General features: G+C 42.1%; 1 protein-coding gene across 1 annotated transcript in view; it reads left to right on the forward strand.

Moving 5' to 3' along the window:
• Positions 1-22,727, forward strand: part of TSNAXIP1 (translin associated factor X interacting protein 1) — a 340,170-nt gene that overhangs the window by 242,502 nt on the left and 74,941 nt on the right. The window contains exon 11 of the mRNA XM_069217569.1: positions 6,722-6,850. Coding sequence (XP_069073670.1) covers positions 6,722-6,850 — 129 coding nt within the window. The remainder of the gene's footprint in view (positions 1-6,721; positions 6,851-22,727) is intronic.

Genomic DNA, 22,727 nt, shown 5'->3' on the forward strand with positions numbered 1-22,727 from the left:
AATCAGCAAATCCTCGGACAAAAAAGGGTCTGCCAGTTATATTGCGGGACGATCTATGGCAGATCTAAGGATCTGTTCCCAATCAAAAGCACACAATCAATTGTAAAACATCACATTTAATACAGACATATGCTATTGCAATTCCTAGAAGTGTATCATTGCCTGTGTGTGTGTGTGTGTGATTGGTTGTTTGGGTCAATGAGTGGGTGAGATTGTGTGGGTGTGTAGGGAGGAGTGGCTGTGTGGATCTGTGGGTGGCCGTGTGAGTGGTTCTATGGGTCTTTGAGCTGGTGTGTGAGTGGCTGTATGAGTGGGTGTGTGCATGGTGGTGTGGGTGTGTGAGTGGCTGTGTGGGTCTGTGAGTGACTGTGGGTCTGTACGTTGCTGTGTGAGTGGTTTTGTAGGTCTGAGTGGGTGCATGAGTGGGTGTGCGAGTAGCCTTGTGGGTGGGTGTGTGAGTGGTTGTGTGTGTGTGTGGGTACGAGGGCGTGTGAGAGAGTGCATGAGTAGGTGTGTGGGTCTGTGGTTGTATGTTTTTTTTAAATTGGGGACTGAATCCAAAGATCTGCTGCAGAGCACACAGGAGGTTGTGCTAAGCACAGCAGTGGATCCGCAGACCCTTGCATGCTCAAAAAAAACCCAAAACTTTGGGGATAACACCTTGCCTATGAGGTGTCCCTCACAAACCCCTCCAACAGTCCCATGGGGTGAGGGTACCTCTACCCTGATCCCTTCTATCACTTCTAAATGTTATTTTCCTAAATGGGAACCGAGTCCAGATGCACAGAATGGCGACTCCATCTTTCCTCTCAGGTTGCAGCAAATCAATCACAACATTGCTGTTGGGGCGTGGATCCGCGGATCTGGCATGAATATGCATTGCTAGATATACCTAAATCTTTTTACTTTAATTACTCCAAAACTACTGAACAGATTTACACCAAATTTCAATGGGACTCTTTCCGGAGCAAGATCTAGCTCTATGCCCAATTTGGTGTAATTCTGTTCAGCGGTTTGGACTGTAATCGAGTCTAATAAACCCATGGGAAATTGCATGGTAAAGTGCGGCATTTTGGGTCTCCATTTTTCTTGGCCCCCTCATTTGACGGATCACCCCAAAACTTCTAAGACAGCTGAAATGAGTGGCAAACTAGGTGTGAAAATCTGGTGAAGCTTTGTCAGATGGTGGCACAAGCAAAAAAAGCTCTTCCTATGGAAACTAGATCCTACCTATAAATAGTTACTGCCGCCCGCCAGTAGGTTACATCTATAAATTCACTAAAAAAACAAAGATTACATGGACGTTGTAGTTAGGTTCATGTTTTACCCACACAAAACAATACAGATTCAGCAGTTATAGTTATACTTATGTTAATAAGCTATAACTTGTGACCTAAAGTTACTTAACAGCATGAGTTATAGTTTCTTGAGATAAGTACAACCACAAGAATAACTATAACTGCTGGAGTTCTTTGGTTTTGTGTGGGTAAAATGTCAACCAAACTACCACATTGCTGTAATCTTTGTTTTTTAAGTGAATTTCTATTTTTAATGTAAAGTTTTATATAATTAATAATATGTTAATACACCCACCACCACACATGGCCTTCTGTCGTGTTGGGTGGGTGCTGGCCACAGGGCATTGCAGCCAACCCCACTGCTTGCACCCAGTTCCACGCTGCGCACAGCCTTTGGCTGTGTGCAACCGAGGTATGATATATGAGTAAGTGAGGTTTTTTTCCATTGGGCTCCGGATCCATTGCGGATTTACTCTGGGGGATCACGCTGTGCGCCATGGTGGATCCGCGGATCGGCCAACAAAAAAAGAAAAAGGGATTTCTTATTATGAGTAGACCCTCAGAGAACCCTCCATATGTCCTTTGCGGTCAGGATACCTCTATCCTGACCCCTAATTTATGTTTTTATACATGTTTTCTCCCCGGGAGCACAGCAAAGGAACAAGATGGCAGCTCCAACTTTCCTTTCGGGTTATGGCGTCCCTAGATATCTATATATTTTTCATTAATAACTCCTAAACTACTGAACCGATTTACACTAAGCTACAAAAACGGCTCTTTCTCAATCAAGATCTACCTTTATCGCAAATTTGGTATAATTCCATTCAGCCGTTCGAGCTGTAGTTGTGTCTAAAAACTGCAAAATCCCCCATAGACATTGCATGGGGGAAAAAGCATTTTAGGACCCCCTTTTTGTTACCCCCTGCTTGACTAATCACCCCAAAACTTTCCAGACAGCAGCTGAAGTAATTGGCACACTAGTTTTGACATTTTCATGAAGCTTCCTCAAACGGCGCAAAACTTGTTAGCAAAACAAAAAACACTTTGTCTATGGGAAATGTTGGGCCTAACTATAACTACCGACTAGCTACTCCTAGTAGGTAATTATAGTTGGGACCTAATTCTCATAGACAAAGCATTTTAAGTTTTGGCAAAAACTTTGGCACAGTTTGATGAATTTACACAAGATTTTCGAACTTGTACGCTATTAGTTCAGCTGCTGTCTTGAAAGTTTGGGGTGATTCGTGAAGTGGGCCCAAGAAAATTGGGAGGGTTCCAAAACGTGTTTTTACCATGAAAATGCCCATAGGGATTTCGAACATGAGTACAGCCCAAACCCCTGAATGGAATGGAATGACACCAAATTTGCAGAAAGCTAGATCTTGGTCCAGAAAGATCTGTTTTTGTTATTCAGATTAAATCTGTTCAGTAGTTTAGGAAATATTAAAGAAAAAAGAAATAGAAATATCTGCGGATATTCATGCAATACCAAGGCCCCGTTATGGCTGGCCGCAACCTGAGAGAAACGTTGCACCCACCATTTTGTTTATCGGCTTAGTGCGGGGAGGAAAATATAAAAGTTAAAAGTGATGCATATGGTCAGGAATAGTTGTATCTTGACCCCATAGGACAGACAGAGGGGTCCCTGAGGGACCCTTCTTGGGCAAAAATGTGCCTAAAACTTTTTCTTGGCAGATCTGCAGATCCACCACGGCACTTGGCGCGGCCCACTTGTAAATCTGCAATGGATCCACAGATCCAGAGCTAAATGGAAAACAAAATACATCCACTTACTCACCAAACCCATGTAGGGTTAGGCAGGGGGCTGGATGCATGTGGGGAGTTGGTTGCAGGGCCTGACTACAGGCCAGGCCTTGGGGCCAACCCCCCCGATAGGTAGGATGCACGCAGGAGTTGACCACAGGCCAGGCCCTGTGGCCAAACCTCTGGGTGTGTGGTGTGAGATTGGATGCACATGGATTGCACATGCGGCATGGGGCTAGATGCATTTTGGGGAATTAGCCGCAGGCCGGGCCCTGTGGCCAACACCTCACTGTGTTAAACAAAAAAAAAAACATAGAAATTCACTTTAAAAAAAACACAAAGGTTACAGGGACATTATAGTTCGGTTCAGAATTTAAATGTATAAAACCATAGAAATTCAGCTGTGATAGTTAGGTATTTCAAGTAACTATAACTCGCGCCCTCACCTTGTACAGCTGTTTACCCATTCACCATACTCCGCTTTTTACCCCACAAATTACATGATTCATGACGTATTCTATGGCATCATTCATAATATCACTGCAACATTTTAAATAAAATAATGGATGACAAAACCTTGGATGGTGGGTGTGTGAGTTATATTTACCTTAGGACAGGGGTTATAGTTACTTGAAATAACTCTAATAGCTAAGATACACACACACACACACACACACAGCTTTAACATTATGTTTGTCATTAGTATTAGTTATTGATTTCTTATTATCTGTTACACCTGCCGCTGTTTTCATTCTGGTGCCCGAAGTTCATTTAGGATGACAGTGAAGCAATGAAGATTCTCTTTATGTCCATGTGTCAGAGCAACCACAAGTGATTGTCAATTGAACGGCAACACATGTTCTCTTGCTCAATTCAAATCAGCCTCTAGCAACATTTCAAAACCTAAAATCCTCAAAGCCTGGTTGTATCTTGCATAGTTGCACCAAGGAAATGAATGACTTTTGCTATCTTAGGAAGAACCAGTGTTATTCATAAACACATAGTCAGCATCATGCCATGATTATGTTAGTAAGCTCTATTTGGCGCTGTCAGAATCCTAACTCTGGATGTTAGCTATATAATGTACACAAAAGTGAGTGAGTGCAACAGTTAAGAGCCATACTGGAGGGAGATCATTTTTTTTAGCTAAATTGTCGAATCAGGATTGAGGACATTTCATATCAGATCCCATCTTTTTGCAAAACTCTGTGATACAAAGTCAATTACTTCATCTCCCTGTGCCTCATTTCCCATAGCTATATAAATTGATACTTCTCCATCTCTCTCTTAGTTGGTAAGTATATTGCGAGACACAAAGCTTTGTGATCTCATGCATTGTATATAATAATACAGGGAGTGCAGAATTATTAGGCAAGTTGTATTTTTGAGGATTAATTTTATTATTGAACAACAACCGTGTTCTCAATGAACCCAAAAAACTCATTAATATCAAAGCTGAATATTTTTGGAAGTAGTTTTTAGTTTGTTTTTAGTTTTAGCTATGTTAGGGGGATATCTGTGTGTGCAGGTGACTATTACTGTGCATAATTATTAGGCAACTTAACAAAAAAAAAAATATATACCCATTTCAATTATTTATTATTACCAGTGAAACCAATATAACATCTCAACATTCACAAATATACATTTCTGACATTCAAAAACAAAACAAAAACAAATCAGTGACCAATATAGCCACCTTTCTTTGCAAGGACACTCAAAAGCCTGCCATCCATGGATTCTGTCAGTGTTTTGATCTGTTCACCATCAACATTGCGTGCAGCAGCAACCACAGCCTCCCAGACACTGTTCAGAGAGGTGTACTGTTTTCCCTCCTTGTAAATCTCACATTTGATGATGGACCACAGGTTCTCAATGGGGTTCAGATCAGGTGAACAAGGAGGTCATGTCATTAGATTTCCTTCTTTTATACCCTTTCTTGCCAGCCACGCTGTGGAGTACTTGGTCGCGTGTGATTGAGCATTGTCCTGCATGAAAATCATGTTTTTCTTGAAGGATGCAGACTTCTTCCTGTACCACTGCTTGAAGAAGGTGTCTTCCAGGAACTGGCAGTAGGACTGGGAGTTGAGCTTGACTCCATCCTCAACCCGAAAAGGCCCCACAAGCTCATCTTTGATGATACCAGCCCAAACCAGTACTCCACCTCCACCTTGCTGGCGTCTGAGTCGGACTGGAGCTCTCTGCCCTTTACCAATCCAGCAACGGGCCCATCCATCTGGCCCATCAAGACTCACTCTCATTTCATCAGTCCATAAAACCTTAGAAAAATCAGTCTTGAGATATTTCTTGGCCCAGTCTTGACGTTTCAGCTTGTGTGTCTTGTTCAGTGGTGGTCGTCATTCAGCCTTTCTTACCTTGGCCATGTCTCTGAGTATTGTGCTTTTGGGCACTCCTGTGATGTTGCAGCTCTGAAATATGGCCAAACTGGTGGCAAGTGGCATCGTGGCAGCTGCACGCTTGACTTTTCTCAGTTCATGGGCAGTTATTTTGCGCCTTGGTTTTTCCACACGCTTCTTGCGACCCTGTTGACTATTTTGAATGAAACGCTTGATTGTTCGATGATCACGCTTCAGAAGCTTTGCAATTTTAAGAGTGCTGCATCCCTCTGCAAGATATCTCACTATTTTTGACTTTTCGGAGCCTGTCAAGTCCTTCTTTTGACCCATTTTGCCAAAGGAAAGGAAGTTGCCTAATAATTATGCACACCTGATATAGGGTGTTGATGTCATTAGACCACACCCCTTCTCATTACAGAGATGCACATCACCTAATATGCTTAATTGGTAGTAGGCTTTCGAGCCTATACAGCTTGGAGTAAGACAACATGCATAAAGAGGATGATGTGGTCAAAATACTAATTTGCCTAATAATTCTGCACTCCCTGCATATATAAGCATTGCATTAATCTTACTCGACTATTAACTCAGACACGCATTAGACAGGTGTATCATACCATGTGACGCTGTAACCAAGTAACACTGGATGGGTTTCCTGCATCTCGTCATCCTCTTATTGTCGTTCGGCATTATTGCATACACACCTTTCAGTAGCTACTTGCCCCACCTCTCAGGATGAGTGAGATGATGCAGTGTAGCACCTACATTTTGTCTCTTTGCCCGGATCTCAGGGTTGTTGAAACGTTTGGGAATGAGGCTTCTTGTATTGAAAGTTCCGCTTTGATAAGCTTGCAAAAGAATCTCTAAGGTTTTGAAAGATGTTGCAGCCCATGGATTTTTTATTCAGGGGTCCAGAAAAATGGAATAAAAATTCTTGCACTAAAGGCTCTCAGATCTCTGTGAATTAAAAAATTAACGCAGAACGAGAAAGGTATGTTGGTTGTAAACAGTACAGTTTCCACATTCCTTGTGCTTCAAGGTTTTATAAATGGTTAACTCCAATCTCTGAAAATGTGCAGTGCTCTCATGTTCCTTATTTCTTTCCTCCCATATCATTCATCCTCTTGCATACATCTTTGCGTATCCCCATTTCTCTTTTCTAATCTGATTTCCTTACTTTTCTCTCTGTTTTATTTTGCTTCCTTTCTCAGTTTCTCAATTGCCTTTCCCGTCTCCGCTTGTACCTAACCTCTGATTCCCCAACCAGTCTCCCTTGTTTATTTCTTTTTTTCTATTTAACAGGGAAAAGGCCAGGGTGTCCCTGCCCATTTGCGACAGGAGGGTCAGGTCAAAAATATGAAGTTAAACCAGAAAGATGTGGTGAACCTACTGAAAGAAGTCTGGAAGGAGAAAAGGGTGGCCGATCAGCAGGTAGTGTAATACAACAGGAAACGTTTTGTTCACAGCCTCTATTGTAAGGCAGGCTGCCATGTCGCATGTAGACATGACCACTGAAGTTACGTGGCAGGTAAGGACAAAATAATGCCACACGGTTGACAAAAATATGTGCCAAAGAAAAGGCAAATTATGTGGGTTGTTCCGTGATTAAAGAACAATTAAGTTGCACATTTTAGGGCACGATGAGCTAGATATTTTGACGTTGTACACACAGTGATACAAGAAGGGAACTCCTACTAAAACTATTATTCACCAACATTTAATGATTTTATCCTGCACGGAATTACAGGACCCCATTTTATTAACACTGTTTCTAAATAGCAGAATAAAAAAGTATGTGTGAGGCATGTTTGGTGTTCTGCTCAGAAGAACTAAAGCCCACATGTGCACAATTCTTCTGATAGAAGGTGCACATTTTTTATTTATTTTCCACATCTCATTTAAGTTTTAAAATTTGTCCTTAGTTTCGGATTTACAGGGTGTGTACATTATGTGGCCTCTTTCAACACCTGTTTCTATGACTACCCATACAGAAAAGTATTGTACAATGTATATTTATTAATCATGCTTCTGCTGTAAGGCACTTTAATCAAGGAACCTTAACAGAGAGAGATGGAAAACATTTGGGGGCAGATTACATATAATTCACGCTAGACGGTGCAGCAGTGCAAGTTGCTGTTCTGCATTGCATGAACGGCAGAGGGCTGAAAAGCAATGTGGGCCAGATATACTAATATTTGTTTTGCGGCTTGCAATTTGCGATCTGTTGAGGAGTCACAAAATGTAGAACAGTGTTAAGCACACTGTTAGCGATTCCCAATGGGGTCACAAAGACCTACCTTATCAATATTCATGAGGTAGGTCGCAATTTGCAACCTCATTGGGAATGGCTGCACTTACAGGTGGGGACAACAGACCACCATGTCTGTGACTGCTTTTTAAATTAAGCAGTTGTTTTTAAAAAATGCAGCTCGATTTTCCTTAAAGGAAAACAGGATGCATTTCTAAAAGAAAAATGAAACGTTTTCTAATCAGAGTAGGCAGTGGTCCGCGGGACACTGTCTGCTCTGAAGAAATATTTTTGTTACCATTCACAAAGGGGAAGGGGTCCCTTGGGGACCCCTTCTAGTTTGTGATGGGTTAACACCAGTTTTTAATTGGTGTTAACTACGATTGTTTTGCGAGTGCATTGACGGTTGCAAAACAAGCATACATACCTTTCAGATTCGGTATTTGAAAGGAATACCCTGAACATCCCCCCTTCCTAATACCAAATCGCAAAACCCAAATTGCGATTTGGTGACAAGTTACCAAATCACATTTTGACCTTTGTACATGCCATAAACATTTTTCGAGTCGCAAACGGGCTGATTTGCAGAATCGGTCCCTTTGTGATTAAAAAATGCTTTGTACATGTGGCCCTATATCTACTAATATATGATGCCCCTCACCTCTCACCCTGCGCCAGTGCAATTGAGGCTGCATAGCACTAATGCAGGCACCCTTGCACCATGGTGCAAGGATGCCCGTGTTGCAGGCTGGATTGTTTCTGTGCAGGGAGGTATATTGTCCTACACAAAAACAACCCTTAGAGACTTATTTCTCATTATATGTGTGACGCAGAATGCAGCACATGTGGAAAGTGGATATAACAAGGAGAAATACATATATTTCTCTTCTAGGGGAATCCTCAACAATGTCTTAAGCACCCCACTCACCTCCCGTGGACGGAAGCTATTGCAACTCTCAGCAAGGATTACACGTAAGCAATTTATTCTTCTCTTCCAGGGGATCCTCATCAATAGTCATAAGCATTGAATAGAATAGCAAGCCCATCCCACAAAGTGCAGACTTTGAAGCAAAAAAAAACGCCCCAATATTTAACCAAAAACACTCCTCAAAGACGCCTGTCCTACTTAAGTGTGTGCTTTAGCATCTAAATCCAGGCAGTAATGCCTAATAAATGTATGAGCAAATTTCCAGGTAGCGACTGTACAAATTTCAGAAATAGGTAGATTTCTTAACAGAACTTCAGTAGCAGTTTCCCCCTTGTACAGTGTGCTCTAGGTCTACCGGGTAATCCTTTTAGCTAGCTGGTGTGAGAGTATAATACAGGAAACAATCCATCTTGAAATAGATTGCTTAGAAGAGGCTAAACCTGTTCTCACCGGACCATAATTACCAAGCAGGTGATCTGATTTCCTGCTACTCATGTCCAAATAGAACGTTAATACTCTCTTAATGTCCAAAGAATGTAGTGACCTTTCAGCTGGAGTTGAGGGGTTAGGAAAGACAGTAGGTAGAGAGAGATTCCAATTGATGTGAAACTTCGAGAATACCCAGGGGAGAAAACTGGGATGATTTTGCATCACCACTGAATTGGAGTGAAGCACGGTATATGGCACCTCAGCACACAGGGCTTGAATATCAATTACCCTACGGGCTGATGTGATGAGCACCCGAAAAGCGGCCTTCCTGGTGAGATTCTGCAAAGAGGCTTTACGTATTGGTTGAAATGGAGGACCCTTGATTTTGGAAAGGATCACTTGGGGCCCCCCTAGGTGGCTCACCCCCCAGTTTGAAGACCTTTGCCCTATCATCAATGAGAACTTAAAATTGTCCTTACCTCCTAACATAGGGCCTGTTTCGTCTGTGGAATTATTTTTTATTTTCATGACACCCAGTCTTTAGAGTGTCCAGCTCCGTCTTCATTCTGGACATCTCCTCATCCGCATGGGTACCAAAAAGGGTGTTACTTGAGAATGGAAGATTCATTATTCAATGTTGTGCCTCAGGCTTCAACCCCTTAAGGCACAGCCATGATGACCTCCTTGCACAGATGCAGTGTGCATAAACATGAGCCGTTAGATCTGATGCATCTGCAGCTGTGCTAACGATCTGATTTCAAACCAGGCCATCCTCATTAAGTATCTCATGCCTATCCTCCTTAGGCAGTTTTCTTTGAACCTGGCCAATGAATCCGAAAGGGATCTATCATATCTTACAAGTAGAGCAAAGGAACTAGACACTTTAATTTAAGATGGTGATGTTCCACACATCTTTCTCTCCAGTGCATCCATCTGATTGCTCTCTTTGGAAGATCCAAAGAGGAAGAAGAGGCTGCAGAATATGACTTCCATGCGGCCACTACTATGTAATCTGGAATATATATATGTTCGATGGCATGTGTAGCTTCAGATACACATGCTGTGCATTATCCTGCCATTTAGTGTTGGGCTCGGAGTGTTACAGGTTGTTTTTCTCCGAAGAAGTCTTTTCGAGTCACGAGACCGAGGGACTCCTCCCTTTCGGCTCCATTGTGCATGGGTGTCGACTCCATCTTAGATTGTTTTCTTTCCGCCATCGGGCTAGGACGTGTTCCTCTTCGATCCGTATTTCGGTTCAGAAAAGTTAGTTAGCTATCGGAAAATTTGACTGTATTGTTTGCGCTCGGTACCGTGTTAGTGCTAGCACATCGACACTGAAGAAAGAAGCGCTCCGGCGGCCCTTCGGAGCTTCCACTCCTCGGCGGGGAATGGTCGGCCTGACCGCGTCCATCTTCAAACCTCATGGACCGGACCCCCTTCCGCTTCTGCCCCAACTGCCACGCAAAGTATCCTTATACAGACCAGCACTTGGTCTGTAATCTGTGTTTGTCTCCTGAACACAAAGAGGATACTTGCGAGGCCTGTCGGGCATTTCGATACAAGAAAACACTGCGAGATCGAAGAGCTCGAAGACTCCAGATGGCGTCGACACCGGCCGGGCACATCGACTTTTGAAGAAGAGGAGAGATTCTCCATTCGAGATTTGGACTCTGATGAGTCCGAGAGTGAGCAGCCGAAGACGCAACAAACCGTGAGTAAACCAGCCCCGGCAAAAACTCACACCAAAATAATGAAGGCCAAGGGGACGCCACCGTCAACAGGCCATGGCTTAACCCGAAAACACGGTAACCAAACATTGGCACCGAAAAAGGCCTCCCAGCAGCCAAAGACATCCGACTCCGGTCGAGATACTGGCTCCGACCAAACTCGGCACCGAGAGTTCGGCACCCCGAAAGTCAAGGAGGTTTCCTCGGAGCTGAAAAAGACTGTCGAAAAGATTTCAGTGCCGAAACATGCGGCCTCGGAGCCGAAACAAGGCTCCTATACAGAAGAACAAGGCCTTTCAACACAATTACAAGGTCACAGATTTGAACAAGAACTGGGCATGGGAGAGCCAGACCATACCCAGAGGAGGCTGCATATACAAAAAGACACAGGGAGAATCAGAACTCTTCCTCCAATAAAGATGAAGCGCAAGCTCGCATTCCAAGAAACGGAAATACAGCCAAAAGTGAAAGTGGCTAAAGAAAAGACACCACCACGGTTCTCGCCACAGCAATTGCCAGCACATTCGCCACATCTGTCCCCGGTAGCAACACCCCCAATGATGCAGTCACCAACACACACAGGGATGAGCCAAGATGACCCGGATGCATGGGATTTGTATGATGCACCGGTCTCAGACAATAGTCCTGATTGCTACCCGGCAAGGCCGTCACCACCTGAGGACAGCACTGCATACATGCAGGTGGTTTCAAGGGCAGCTACATTCCATAATGTAGCATTGCATTCAGAGCCCATAGAGGACGACTTTTTGTTCAACACTCTGTCATCTACTCACAGCCAATACCAAAGCTTGCCAATGCTGCCAGGCATGTTAAAACACGCCAAACAGGTGTTTCAGGACCCAGTAAAAGGCATCACGCCTAGGGTGGAGAAAAAATATAAACCTCCCCCTACTGACCCTGTATATATCACACAACAGTTAACTCCTGATTCGGTGGTAGTAGGATGAGCCCGGAAAAGGGCAAACTCCCAAACTTCTGGAGACGCACCACCGCCCGACAAGGAAAGTCGGAAATTCGATGCAGCAGGCAAGAGGGTGGCAGCACAGGCAGCCAATCAATGGCGAGTTGCCAATTCTCAAGCTCTACTGGCACGATATGACAGGGCACATTGGGATGAAATGCAACATCTCACTCAACACCTTCCCAAACAGTTCCAGAAGCGTGCCCAACAGGTTGTTGAGGAGGGCCAAACTATCTCCAACAACCAAATAAGGTTGGCTATGGACTCAGCAGACACGGCGGCAAGGACAGTAAACACGGCGGTAACCATTCAGAGACACGCATGGCTACGGACCTCCGGATTCAAGCCAGAAATTCAGCAGGCTGTGCTGAATATGCCCTTCAATGAACAACAATTATTTGGTCCAGAGGTGGATACGGCAATAGAAAAACTGAAAAAAGACACAGACACGGCCAAAGCCATGGGCGCGCTCTACTCCCCACATAGCAGAGGCACTTTTAGGAAGTACGCACTTTAGAGGGGGGTTTCGTGCCCAAACCACAGAGCCTTCCACCTCACAAGTCAGACCCACGTATCAGGGCCAGTATCACAGAGAAGGGTTTCGAGGACAATATAGGGGTGAACAGTTCCCTAAACCAAGAGGGAAATTCCAGAGTCTAGAAACCCCACAAACTAAACAGTGACTTCAATATCACAAACCCCCACCACGCAACACGAGTGGGGGGGAGACCTACAGAATATTACCACAACTGGGAAAAAATAACTACGGACGCGTGGGTCCTAGCCATTATCCAACATGGTTATTGCATAGAATTCCTACATTTGCCACCAGATGTGCCTCCGAGAGCACACAATATGTCCAAACAACACTTAGACCTGTTACAACTAGAAGTCCAAGCATTGTTACAGAAAGAAGCAATAGAACTAGTACCCAACCATCAAAAAGGAACAGGTGTATACTCCCTGTATTTCCTAATTCCAAAGAAAGACAAAACACTGAGACCCATATTAGACCTCAGAACACTGAATCATTACATCAAATCAGATCACTTTCACATGGTGACACTTCAAGACGTGATTCCCTTGCTCAAACAACAGGACTACATCTCAACATTAGATCTCAAGGATGCCTATTTCCACATACCCATACATCCTTCACACATGGAAATACTTAAGGTTTGTAATCCAAGGCGTGCATTACCAATTCAAAATGTTACCATTCGGCATAACAACAGCCCCAAAAGTATTCACAAAATGCCTTGCAGTAGTAGCCGCTCACATCAGGAGACAGCACATGCACGTATTCCCTTACTTAGACGATTGGTTAATAAAAACCAGCACTCAGCAACAGTGTCTTCTACACACAAAATACGTCATAGAAACCCTACACAAACTAGGGTTCTCTCTAAACTACCAAAAATCACATCTACAACTGTGTCAAATACAACAATACTTAGGAGCAACAATCAACACACAAAAGGGGATTGCCACTCCAAGTCCACAAAGGGTACAAGCCTTCCAAAATGTAATATTAAACATGTACCCAAACCAACACTATCAAGTGAGGTTTGTAATGAAACTCCTAGGCATGATGTCTTCATGCATAGCCATTGTCCCAAACGCAAGACTATACATGCGGCCCTTACAACAATGCCTAGCAACACAATGGACACAAGCACAGGGTCAACTTCATGATCTAGTGTTGACAGACCGCCAAACACACTTCTCGCTTCAATGGTGGAATCCTATAAATTTAAACCAAGGGCGGCCATTCCAAGACCCAGTGCCTCAATACGTGATCACAACAGATGCTTCCATGATGGGGTGGGGAGCACACCTCAAACAGCACAGTATACAGGGACAATGGAAGGTTCAACAAAGGCAACTGCATATAAATCATTTAGAACTGTTAGCAGTGTTTCTAGCATTGAAAGCATTTCAACCGCTAATAGCCCACAAACACATTCTTGTCAAAACAGACAACATGACAACAATGTATTACCTAAACAAACAAGGAGGGACACACTCATCACAACTGTGTCTCTTAGCACAAAAGATTTGGCATTGGGCGATTCACAATCACATTTGCCTAATAGCACAGTACATCCCAGGGATTCAAAACCAGTTGGCCGACAATCTCAGTCGAGATCACCAACAAACACACGAATGGGAAATTCATCCCCAGATACTACAAACTTACTTTCTACGCTGGGGAACACCAGAAATAGACCTATTCGCAACAAAAGAAAACGCAAAAGGCCAAAACTTCGCTTCCAGGTATCCACACCCTCAGTCCAAGGGCAATGCGTTATGGATGAGTTGGTCAGGGATATTTGCTTACGCTTTTCCCCCTCTCCCACTCCTTCCTTATCTAGTAAACAAATTGAGTCAAAACAAACTCAAACTAATACTAATAGCACCAACCTGGGCCCGTCAGCCATGGTATACAACACTACTAGACCTGTCAGTAGTACCTCATATCAAACTACCAAACAGACCAGATCTGTTAACTCAACACAAACATCAGATCAGACACCCGAATCCAGTATCACTCAATCTAGCAATCTGGCTCCTGAAGTCTTAGAATTTGGACATTTAGACCTTACACAAGAATGTATGGAGGTCATTAAACAAGCGAGAAAACCTACTACAAGACATTGTTACACAAACAAATGGAAAAGATTTGTTTATTGCTGCCATAATAATCAAATTCAACCACTACATGCTTCCGCCAAAAACATTGTAGGCTACTTATTACACTTACAAAAATCTAAACTAGCATTTTCTTCTATTAAAATACATCTCACAGCAATTTCTGCCTATCTGCAGATTACACATTCAACATCACTCTTTAGAATCCCAGTCATCAAAGCATTTATGGAGGGTTTAAAAAGAATCATACCCCCGAGAACACCACCAGTTCCCTCGTGGAACCTCAATATTGTATTAACACAACTCATGGGTCCACTATTTGAACCCATGCACTCTTGTGAGATGCAATACTTAACCTGGAAAGTAGCCTTCCTAATAGCTATCACATCTCTTAGAAGAGTAAGTGAAATACAAGCATTTACTATACAAGAACCCTTTATACAAATACATAAACATAAAGTGGTTCTCCGTACAAATCCCAAATTCTTACCAAAAGTTATATCACTGTTCCACCTAAACCAAACAGTGGAACTCCCAGTCTTTTTTCCACAACCAGACTCAGTAGCTGAAAGAGCCTTACATACGTTAGACATTAAAAGAGCACTAATGTATTACATTGATAGAACAAAACAGTTTTGCAAAACAAAACAATTGTTTGTAGCCTTCCAAAAACCTCATGCAGTAAATCCAATATCCAAACAAGGCATTGCCAGATGGATAGTGAAATGTATTCAGACCTGCTATATTAAAGCAAAAAGAGACATACCTATTACGCCAAAGGCGCACTCCACTAGGAAGAAAGGCGCCACAATGGCTTTTCTTGGGAAAATACCTATGACGGAAATTTGTAAGGCGGCCACCTGGTCTACGCCTCATACATTCACTAAGCATTACTGTGTAGATGTGTTAGCAACGCAACAAGCCACAGTAGGACAGGCTGTATTAAGAACATTATTTCAGACAACTTTAACTCCTACAGGCTAAACCACCGCTTTTTGGGGAGATTACTGCTTATTAGTCTATGCACAGCATGTGTATCTGCAGCTACACATGGCATCGAACTGAAAATGTCACGTACCCAGTGTACATCTGTTCGTGGCATGGGACGCAGCAGATTCACATGCGCCCTCCCGCCTCCCCGGGAGCCTGTAGCCGTTATAAGTTGATGAAACTTTACATTTGTAAATTTGTAAATATAGACTATTTTTATATACATTATGTACATACATACTTACTCCATTGCATGGGCACCTTTACTATATACACAACTCCTACCTCACCCTCTGCGGGGAAAACAATCTAAGATGGAGTCGACGCCCATGCGCAATGGAGCCGAAAGGGAGGAGTCCCTCGGTCTCGTGACTCGAAAAGACTTCTTCGAAGAAAAACAACTTGTAACACTCAGAGCCCAACACTAGATGGCAGGATAATGCACAGCTGTGGGGGGGAGACTAACCAAGTTTTACACACATTGGGAGGAAATAACAACAGACACTTGGGTCTTAGCAATTATCCAGCATGGTTATTGCATAGAATTTCTCAAATTCCCTCCAAACGTCCCACCGAAAACACACAGTATGTCAAAACAACATATAGACCTTCCAGGACTAGAAGTTCAGGCATTGCTACAGAAAGAAGCAATAGAATTAGTACCAAGACAACAATTAAACACAGGAGTTTACTCACTGTACTTTCTGATACCCAAAAAAGACAAGAGTCTGAGACCTATACTAGATCTCAGAACATTAAATACCTACATCAAATCAGACCACTTTCACATGGTTACTTTACAAGACGTAATCCCACTGCTAAAACAACAAGACTACATGACAACACTAGACCTAAAGGATGCATATTTCCATATACCAATACATCCTTCACACAGAAAGTACCTAAGGTTTGTATTCCAAGGGATACATTACCAATTCAAAGTGTTGCCATTCGGAATAACAACTGCGCCAAGAGTTTTTACAAAATGCCTGGCAGTAGTAGCTGCACATATCAGAAGGCAGCAAATACATGTGTTCCCGTACCTGGACGATTGGTTAATCAAAACCAACACGCTAAAACGGTGTTCACAACACACAAAATATGTCATCGAATGCCTACACAAACTAGGTTTCTCAATCAACTACGCAAAGTCACACCTTCTGCCGTGTCAAACACAGCAATACTTAGGAGCGACAATCAACACAGCAAAAGGGATTGCCACTCCAAGTCCACAAAGAGTTCAAACATTTCACAATGTAATACAGGCCATGTATCCAAAACAAAGGATACAAGTCAAAATGGTAATGAAACTACTAGGCATGATGTCTTCATTCATAGCCATTGTCCCAAATGCAAGGTTGCACGTGCGGCCCTTACAACAGTGCCTAGCATCACAATGGTCACAAGCACAGGGTCAGCTTCTACATCTGGTGTTGATAGACCGCCAAACATACATCTCGCTTCAATGGTGGAACAGTATAAACTTAAACCAAGGGTGGCCTTTCCAAGACCCAGTGCCACAATACATGATAACGACAGATGCTTCCATGACAGGGTGGGGAGCACACCTCAATCAACACAGCATCCAAGGACAATGGGACATACAGCAAAGACAGTTTCACATAAATCACTTAGAACTGTTAGCGGTTTTTCGAGCTCTGAAAGCATTTCAACCCATAATAACCCACAAATACATTCTTGTCAAAACAGACAACATGACAACAATGTATTACCTAAACAAACAGGGAGGGACACACTCAACACAGTTGTGTCTCCTGACACAGAAGATATGGCATTGGGCGATTCACAACCACATTCGCCTAATAGCACAATTTATTCCAGGAATTCAGAATCAGTTAGCAGACAATCTCTCTAGGGATCACCAACAGATCCACGAATGGGAGATTCACCCCCAAATACTGAACACATACTTCCAAATTTGGGGAACACCACAAATAGATCTATTTGCAACAAAGGAAAACTCAAAATGCCAAAACTTCGCATCCAGGTACCCACAACATCAGTCTCAGGGCAATGCGCTATGGATGAACTGGTCAGGCATATTTGCGTACGCTTTTCCCCCTTTCCCGCTCCTTCCATATCTAGTAAACAAGTTGAGTCAAAACAAACTCAAACTCATACTAATAGCACCAACATGGGCAAGACAACCTTGGTACACAACACTACTAGACCTTTCAGTAGTACCTCATGTCAAACTACCAAACAGACCAGATCTGTTAACACAACACAAACAACAGATCAGACATCCAAATCCAACATCGCTGAATCTAGCAATTTGGCTCCTGAAATCCTAGAATTCGGACACTTAGACCTCACACAAGAATGTATGGAGGTCATAAGACAAGCTAGGAAGCCTACCACTAGACACTGCTATGCAAATAAGTGGAAAAGATTTGTTTATTACTGCCATAATAATCACATTCAACCCTTACACGCATCTGCAAAAGATATAGTAGGATACTTACTACATTTGCAAAAGTCAAAACTAGCTTTCTCTTCCATAAAGATACATCTTACTGCAATTTCAGCTTACCTGCAAATTACGCACTCAACTTCATTATTTAGGATACCAGTCATAAAAGCGTTTATGGAAGGCCTAAAGAGAATTATATCACCAAGAACACCACCAGTTCCTTCATGGAACCTCAACATTGTCTTAACACGACTCATGGATCCGCCTTTTGAGCCCATGCACTCTTGTGAAATGCAATACTTAACGTGGAAAGTTGCATTTTTGATTGCCATCACATCTGTAAGAAGTGTGAGTGAAATTCAAGCATTTACCACACAAGAACCATTTATTCAAATACACAAGAATAAAGTAGTTCTACTGACAAATCCAAAATGTTTACCAAAAGTTATCTCACAGTTCCACTTGAATCAAACGGTAGAATTACCAGTGTTCTTCCCACAGCCAGATTCTGTAGCTGAAAGAACACTACATACATTAGACATCAAAAGAGCGCTAATGTACTACATTGACAGAACAAAACTAATTTGAAAAACAAAACAACTATTTATTGCCTTTCAAACACCTCATACAGGAAATCCAATTTCAAAACAAGGCATTGCTAGATGGATAGTTAAGTGTATTCAAACCTGCTGTCTTAAAACAAAGAGAGAGCTGCCTATTACACCAAAGGCACACTCAACCAGAAAGAAAGGTGCTACCATGGCCTTTCTAGGAAATATTCCAATGAACGAAATATGTAAAGCAGCAACATGGTCTACGCCTCATACATTTACCAAACACTACTGTGTAGATGTGTTAACTTCACTACAAGCCACAGTAAGTCAAGCTGTACTACGAACATTGTTTCAAACAACTTCAACTCCTACAGGCTGAACCACTGCTTTTGGGGAGATAACTGCTTACTAGTCTATGCACAGCATGTGTATCTGCAGCTACACATGCCATCGAACGGAAAATGTCACTTACCCAGTGTACATCTGTTCGTGGCATTAGTCGCTGCAGATTCACATGCGCCCACCCGCCTCCCCGGGAGCCTGTATCCGTTTAGAAGTTGATCTTGAACATTTGTAAATTTGTAAATATATCACTTCAAACTTCATTATGTACATACGTATTCACTCCATTGCATGGGCACTATTACTAGCTTACACAACTCCTACCTCACCCTCTGCGGGGAAAACAATCTAAGATGGAGTCGACGCCCATGCGCAATGGAGTCGAAATGGGAGGAGTCCCTCGGTCTCGTGACTCGAAAAGACTTCTTCGAAGAAAAACAACTTGTAACACTCCGAGCCCAACACCAGATGGCGGGATGTGCACAGCATGTGAATCTGCAGCGACTAATGCCACGAACAGATGTACACTGGGTAAGTGACATTTTCCATATATATAGAGGTAAGTAATTTAGCCTTCTCCTTGTTATACCTCGATTGGGAAGGTTTCCTAGCTTTAGTAAATATTGAAATGCACCAAAATCTATGGCTGGATGCATGGGAACACCCATGCTCCACCCATGGAACGCCTTCCCAATGCAAAGTAACTCAAGACAGCACTATGCACTGCATTGCGTTACTTTGTATTTACTAAACCATGCAGGGCCACAGAAAGTGGCTTTACATGGCTTATGAAATACCAAAAATGATTTTGCGTTGAGGCAGCACCACTAATATTGATGCAATCTAGATGCAAAATTGTAGTGAATCTGTTCCTGGATCGCTTGTTTCCTTTAAGGCTTTGCAGACAAATATTTGAGATTCTTCTAAACTCCCAGTGCCCTTGAAACCGTATTTGTAATGTAACTATGAATTTGCAGAAATAATGACCCAAATTATGATGAAGAAGGAATCATTCCTTGCACCTTGAATGAATTGTATTTAAATGTAGAAAGTTTTTGTTTTGTGTTGGTGACAAAATGCCTTCTCCCAGTCCGTGAGTTAATTAAGACCTTCTATGAAAATGTTTATGTGGTGTAAATTACCCCCGCTGTGCATTATTAAAATGCTGTTATTTACAGAGAGGTTCTCTGACCCTTTAAAAGAATGAGGCTGAAGGGCAATTTTTTTTTCTACAAAGTCATAAAACTCTGAGGTGACTTGTAATATCCTTTGATCATTCTACAGAGGGTATTTCATTCCTTACAATACATAGTTACACCCATCACTCTACCCAAAAACTGACTAAATTCTTGGTGTCTTACTCTTTCATACGAAAGAGGTAGTGGGGTTGTAGACTTGAAGAATAAAAGCAGAATCTGTATTGAAAAATTTATGTATCTTGGTTTTTAGCAGGGGTGTTTCATACCACCAGATCAATTCAGATGCATTGTTTTTAGAGTCTTTTTATAAACCATGCGTTTGTATTTGTTTTTGTTATTAACTGTTTTCAATCAAAGTGAAATTTTAATTTGATTTGAATTAAGAAATTAAACTCACCAAAATGCAGTTAGTAAGTTTTTGCAAAACCATATTAGAATCACTTGAACATAAGGCAGTATTTAAAGTATATCTGTAGCTCGGAGTGTGTAGAAACAATCACAGAAGGTCTATTTCTTCCTGTAGTGATCTGTAACGTGCAAAAAATGAACATTTATTATTTGGGATAAAGTACCCCCTGCCATACACAGAATGTTACAAATCACTAGTAGTTTCATGACCATATAGAAGCAGAGTTCCTCTATAAGGTCACGGAACTCCTGTGTATTACAAACTCTTTAATGCTTGAATACAGCAAAGAACAAGGAGACCAGCTAACATTTGCAAAATTGCTGGATTTCGCGCTTGAGTTGCTCTCAATGAGAAATGTATTCACTTTTAACCAGTCTATTTAGACAAGAAACCCAGTTATGCACCAGATTATTGGTAATGTGCAAGTGTGCAGAAGAAACTGCGGCTGCAAAATCACATAATTCAAGTATCTCTCAAAATAACCACTTGGCTGACCATTGCACCGCATAGCGTGTAGTATCCATACCAGTCTACGCGTTCTAATTTGCACCAAGGTGCTACTTAGCAACATAGTTGAAATTTGATATAACCTCACTACATTTTATGGTGGTCAGTGCTGTGTTACGGCAGCAACAAACCAAATACAAATGTTGTCTATGTTCCTCTCACATTACCTGTATGTTGCTCACCAAACTTAAAAAAATTAAAATGAATATAGAAACACTGGGTTTCACAAGCAGTCACTTTTTATGAATGATGTAGACTGACAGATAATTCCTGTACCACAAGCATACTGAATTTCAATTCAGATTTTAACAAAAATAAAGGACAATTAGTAAAATTCTGCAGCAAGCCTAGGGCATTCTCTGCAATACATATGCTGGCATGAAGTCTAATATCCCGATTTACATATTTGTCCTGGAATGCAACATACATATTTCCTGTGCAGCCTTCTACAAGAGGGAAAAGATAGTAATACTACCTGCTGCTGGTGCCATCCCACAGGTTGATGCTCAGTCAAGGGTGCAGAGGTGAGTGTGCACTGTACAGCAAAGGATTTGTACTGGAGGCTTACACTTCCTATATAATATGTAGACACAATTAGAATTAAAATTAATTATTACAAATTCAAATTAATCAACATTAAAACGTTTTATTAAAAGGACTGGGAGGTATGGGAGAGTAATGTCTGAGCAGGTTGGCAAGTGGGGAAGAGAGCAACAAAAGCACATGAGTCTGGGCCATAAGGAAAAACTAATTGAAAATGAAGCGACAGAGAGATGGGGAAGGCAATGGAGGAGTCTGTGGTGGGGTGTGGTAGCAGAGGAAGGATCACACATCCGATCAAAAAGATGATAAAGAAATAAGCTCTTGGGGAGAGACAAATAAAAGAAGCGGACGGAAAGCCATTAAAAAAGAAGCAAGGTAATGAAAAGGTCAGCCAATGGTAAGCAGTGGGGCTGGTTCACACCCACTGTAAGTTTTTCATATGATCCATAAGTAGTCTTCAGCAAACAGACAGATAAAACCTATATGTAGATGAAACCTAAACACATCACCAAAGTCTCCGCTTGCTAGATAGCGGTAGATCTCACTATGCCTGAACATGTAAGAGCCATGAGTACTGCTGGGGAAACTCAGAACAGTGTCTGTGATCAGACACCCTGCCTCACACACCACTTCTATATTGGGGGAGTGTTGATTCTTTCAGTTTCAGCACAGATATTCATTTGCATATGGTGGAGATATTCCTACATGTATCACATTAACACACCCTCACACATGGAGGAAATTATCAACTCTACAGAACTGCATTTTTATGCTCTAAGTCAGAATGGGTGTTTAGAAACGCCATATGGTTGTTAATTCTAGACACAATGGCATCTTGGACATTTAAAAAAAAATACTTTATAAGACACTTCGCTAAATTGCACCAGGTGCAGCTATGACATTCTGGTAGCATCGGGGGCCAGAGGTGCAGTGAGCATAGTACCTGAACATGTTTTGATATGACCTGGCTTTTAAGTATGCCTCACTGTAGATCTGGGTGCAGCTCATCATTGAGCTCCAGTAACATCTCACTACTAAGCCTGTGTTTGCCATAGATATTCTCCTATGTCTGTTCAAACTATGTATTCCTGATCCTAAAGATTCTCATATGTTTCCTTCTCCTTGCATGCTGTTTTCTACTTAGTGTCTGCTTCCCTAATATTACCCAGAGATCAACCTTTGTGGGAGATGCTACGGCATTCTGGTACCTTTTATCCCTGATTGCCACCTACCATCATTTGGTGGTAAATTGCATTTTCCATATGCCTGTTTTGTGTCTATTCTCGATTTAAAATTCTCTAGTACATCAGAATAGAGGTTTGCAATTTAGTACTCATAACACAAAATCTAATTTTGAAATCCAT

This window comes from Pleurodeles waltl, chromosome 12 (assembly GCF_031143425.1).
Source record: "Pleurodeles waltl isolate 20211129_DDA chromosome 12, aPleWal1.hap1.20221129, whole genome shotgun sequence".
NCBI classification, from domain to species: Eukaryota; Metazoa; Chordata; class Amphibia; order Caudata; family Salamandridae; genus Pleurodeles; species Pleurodeles waltl.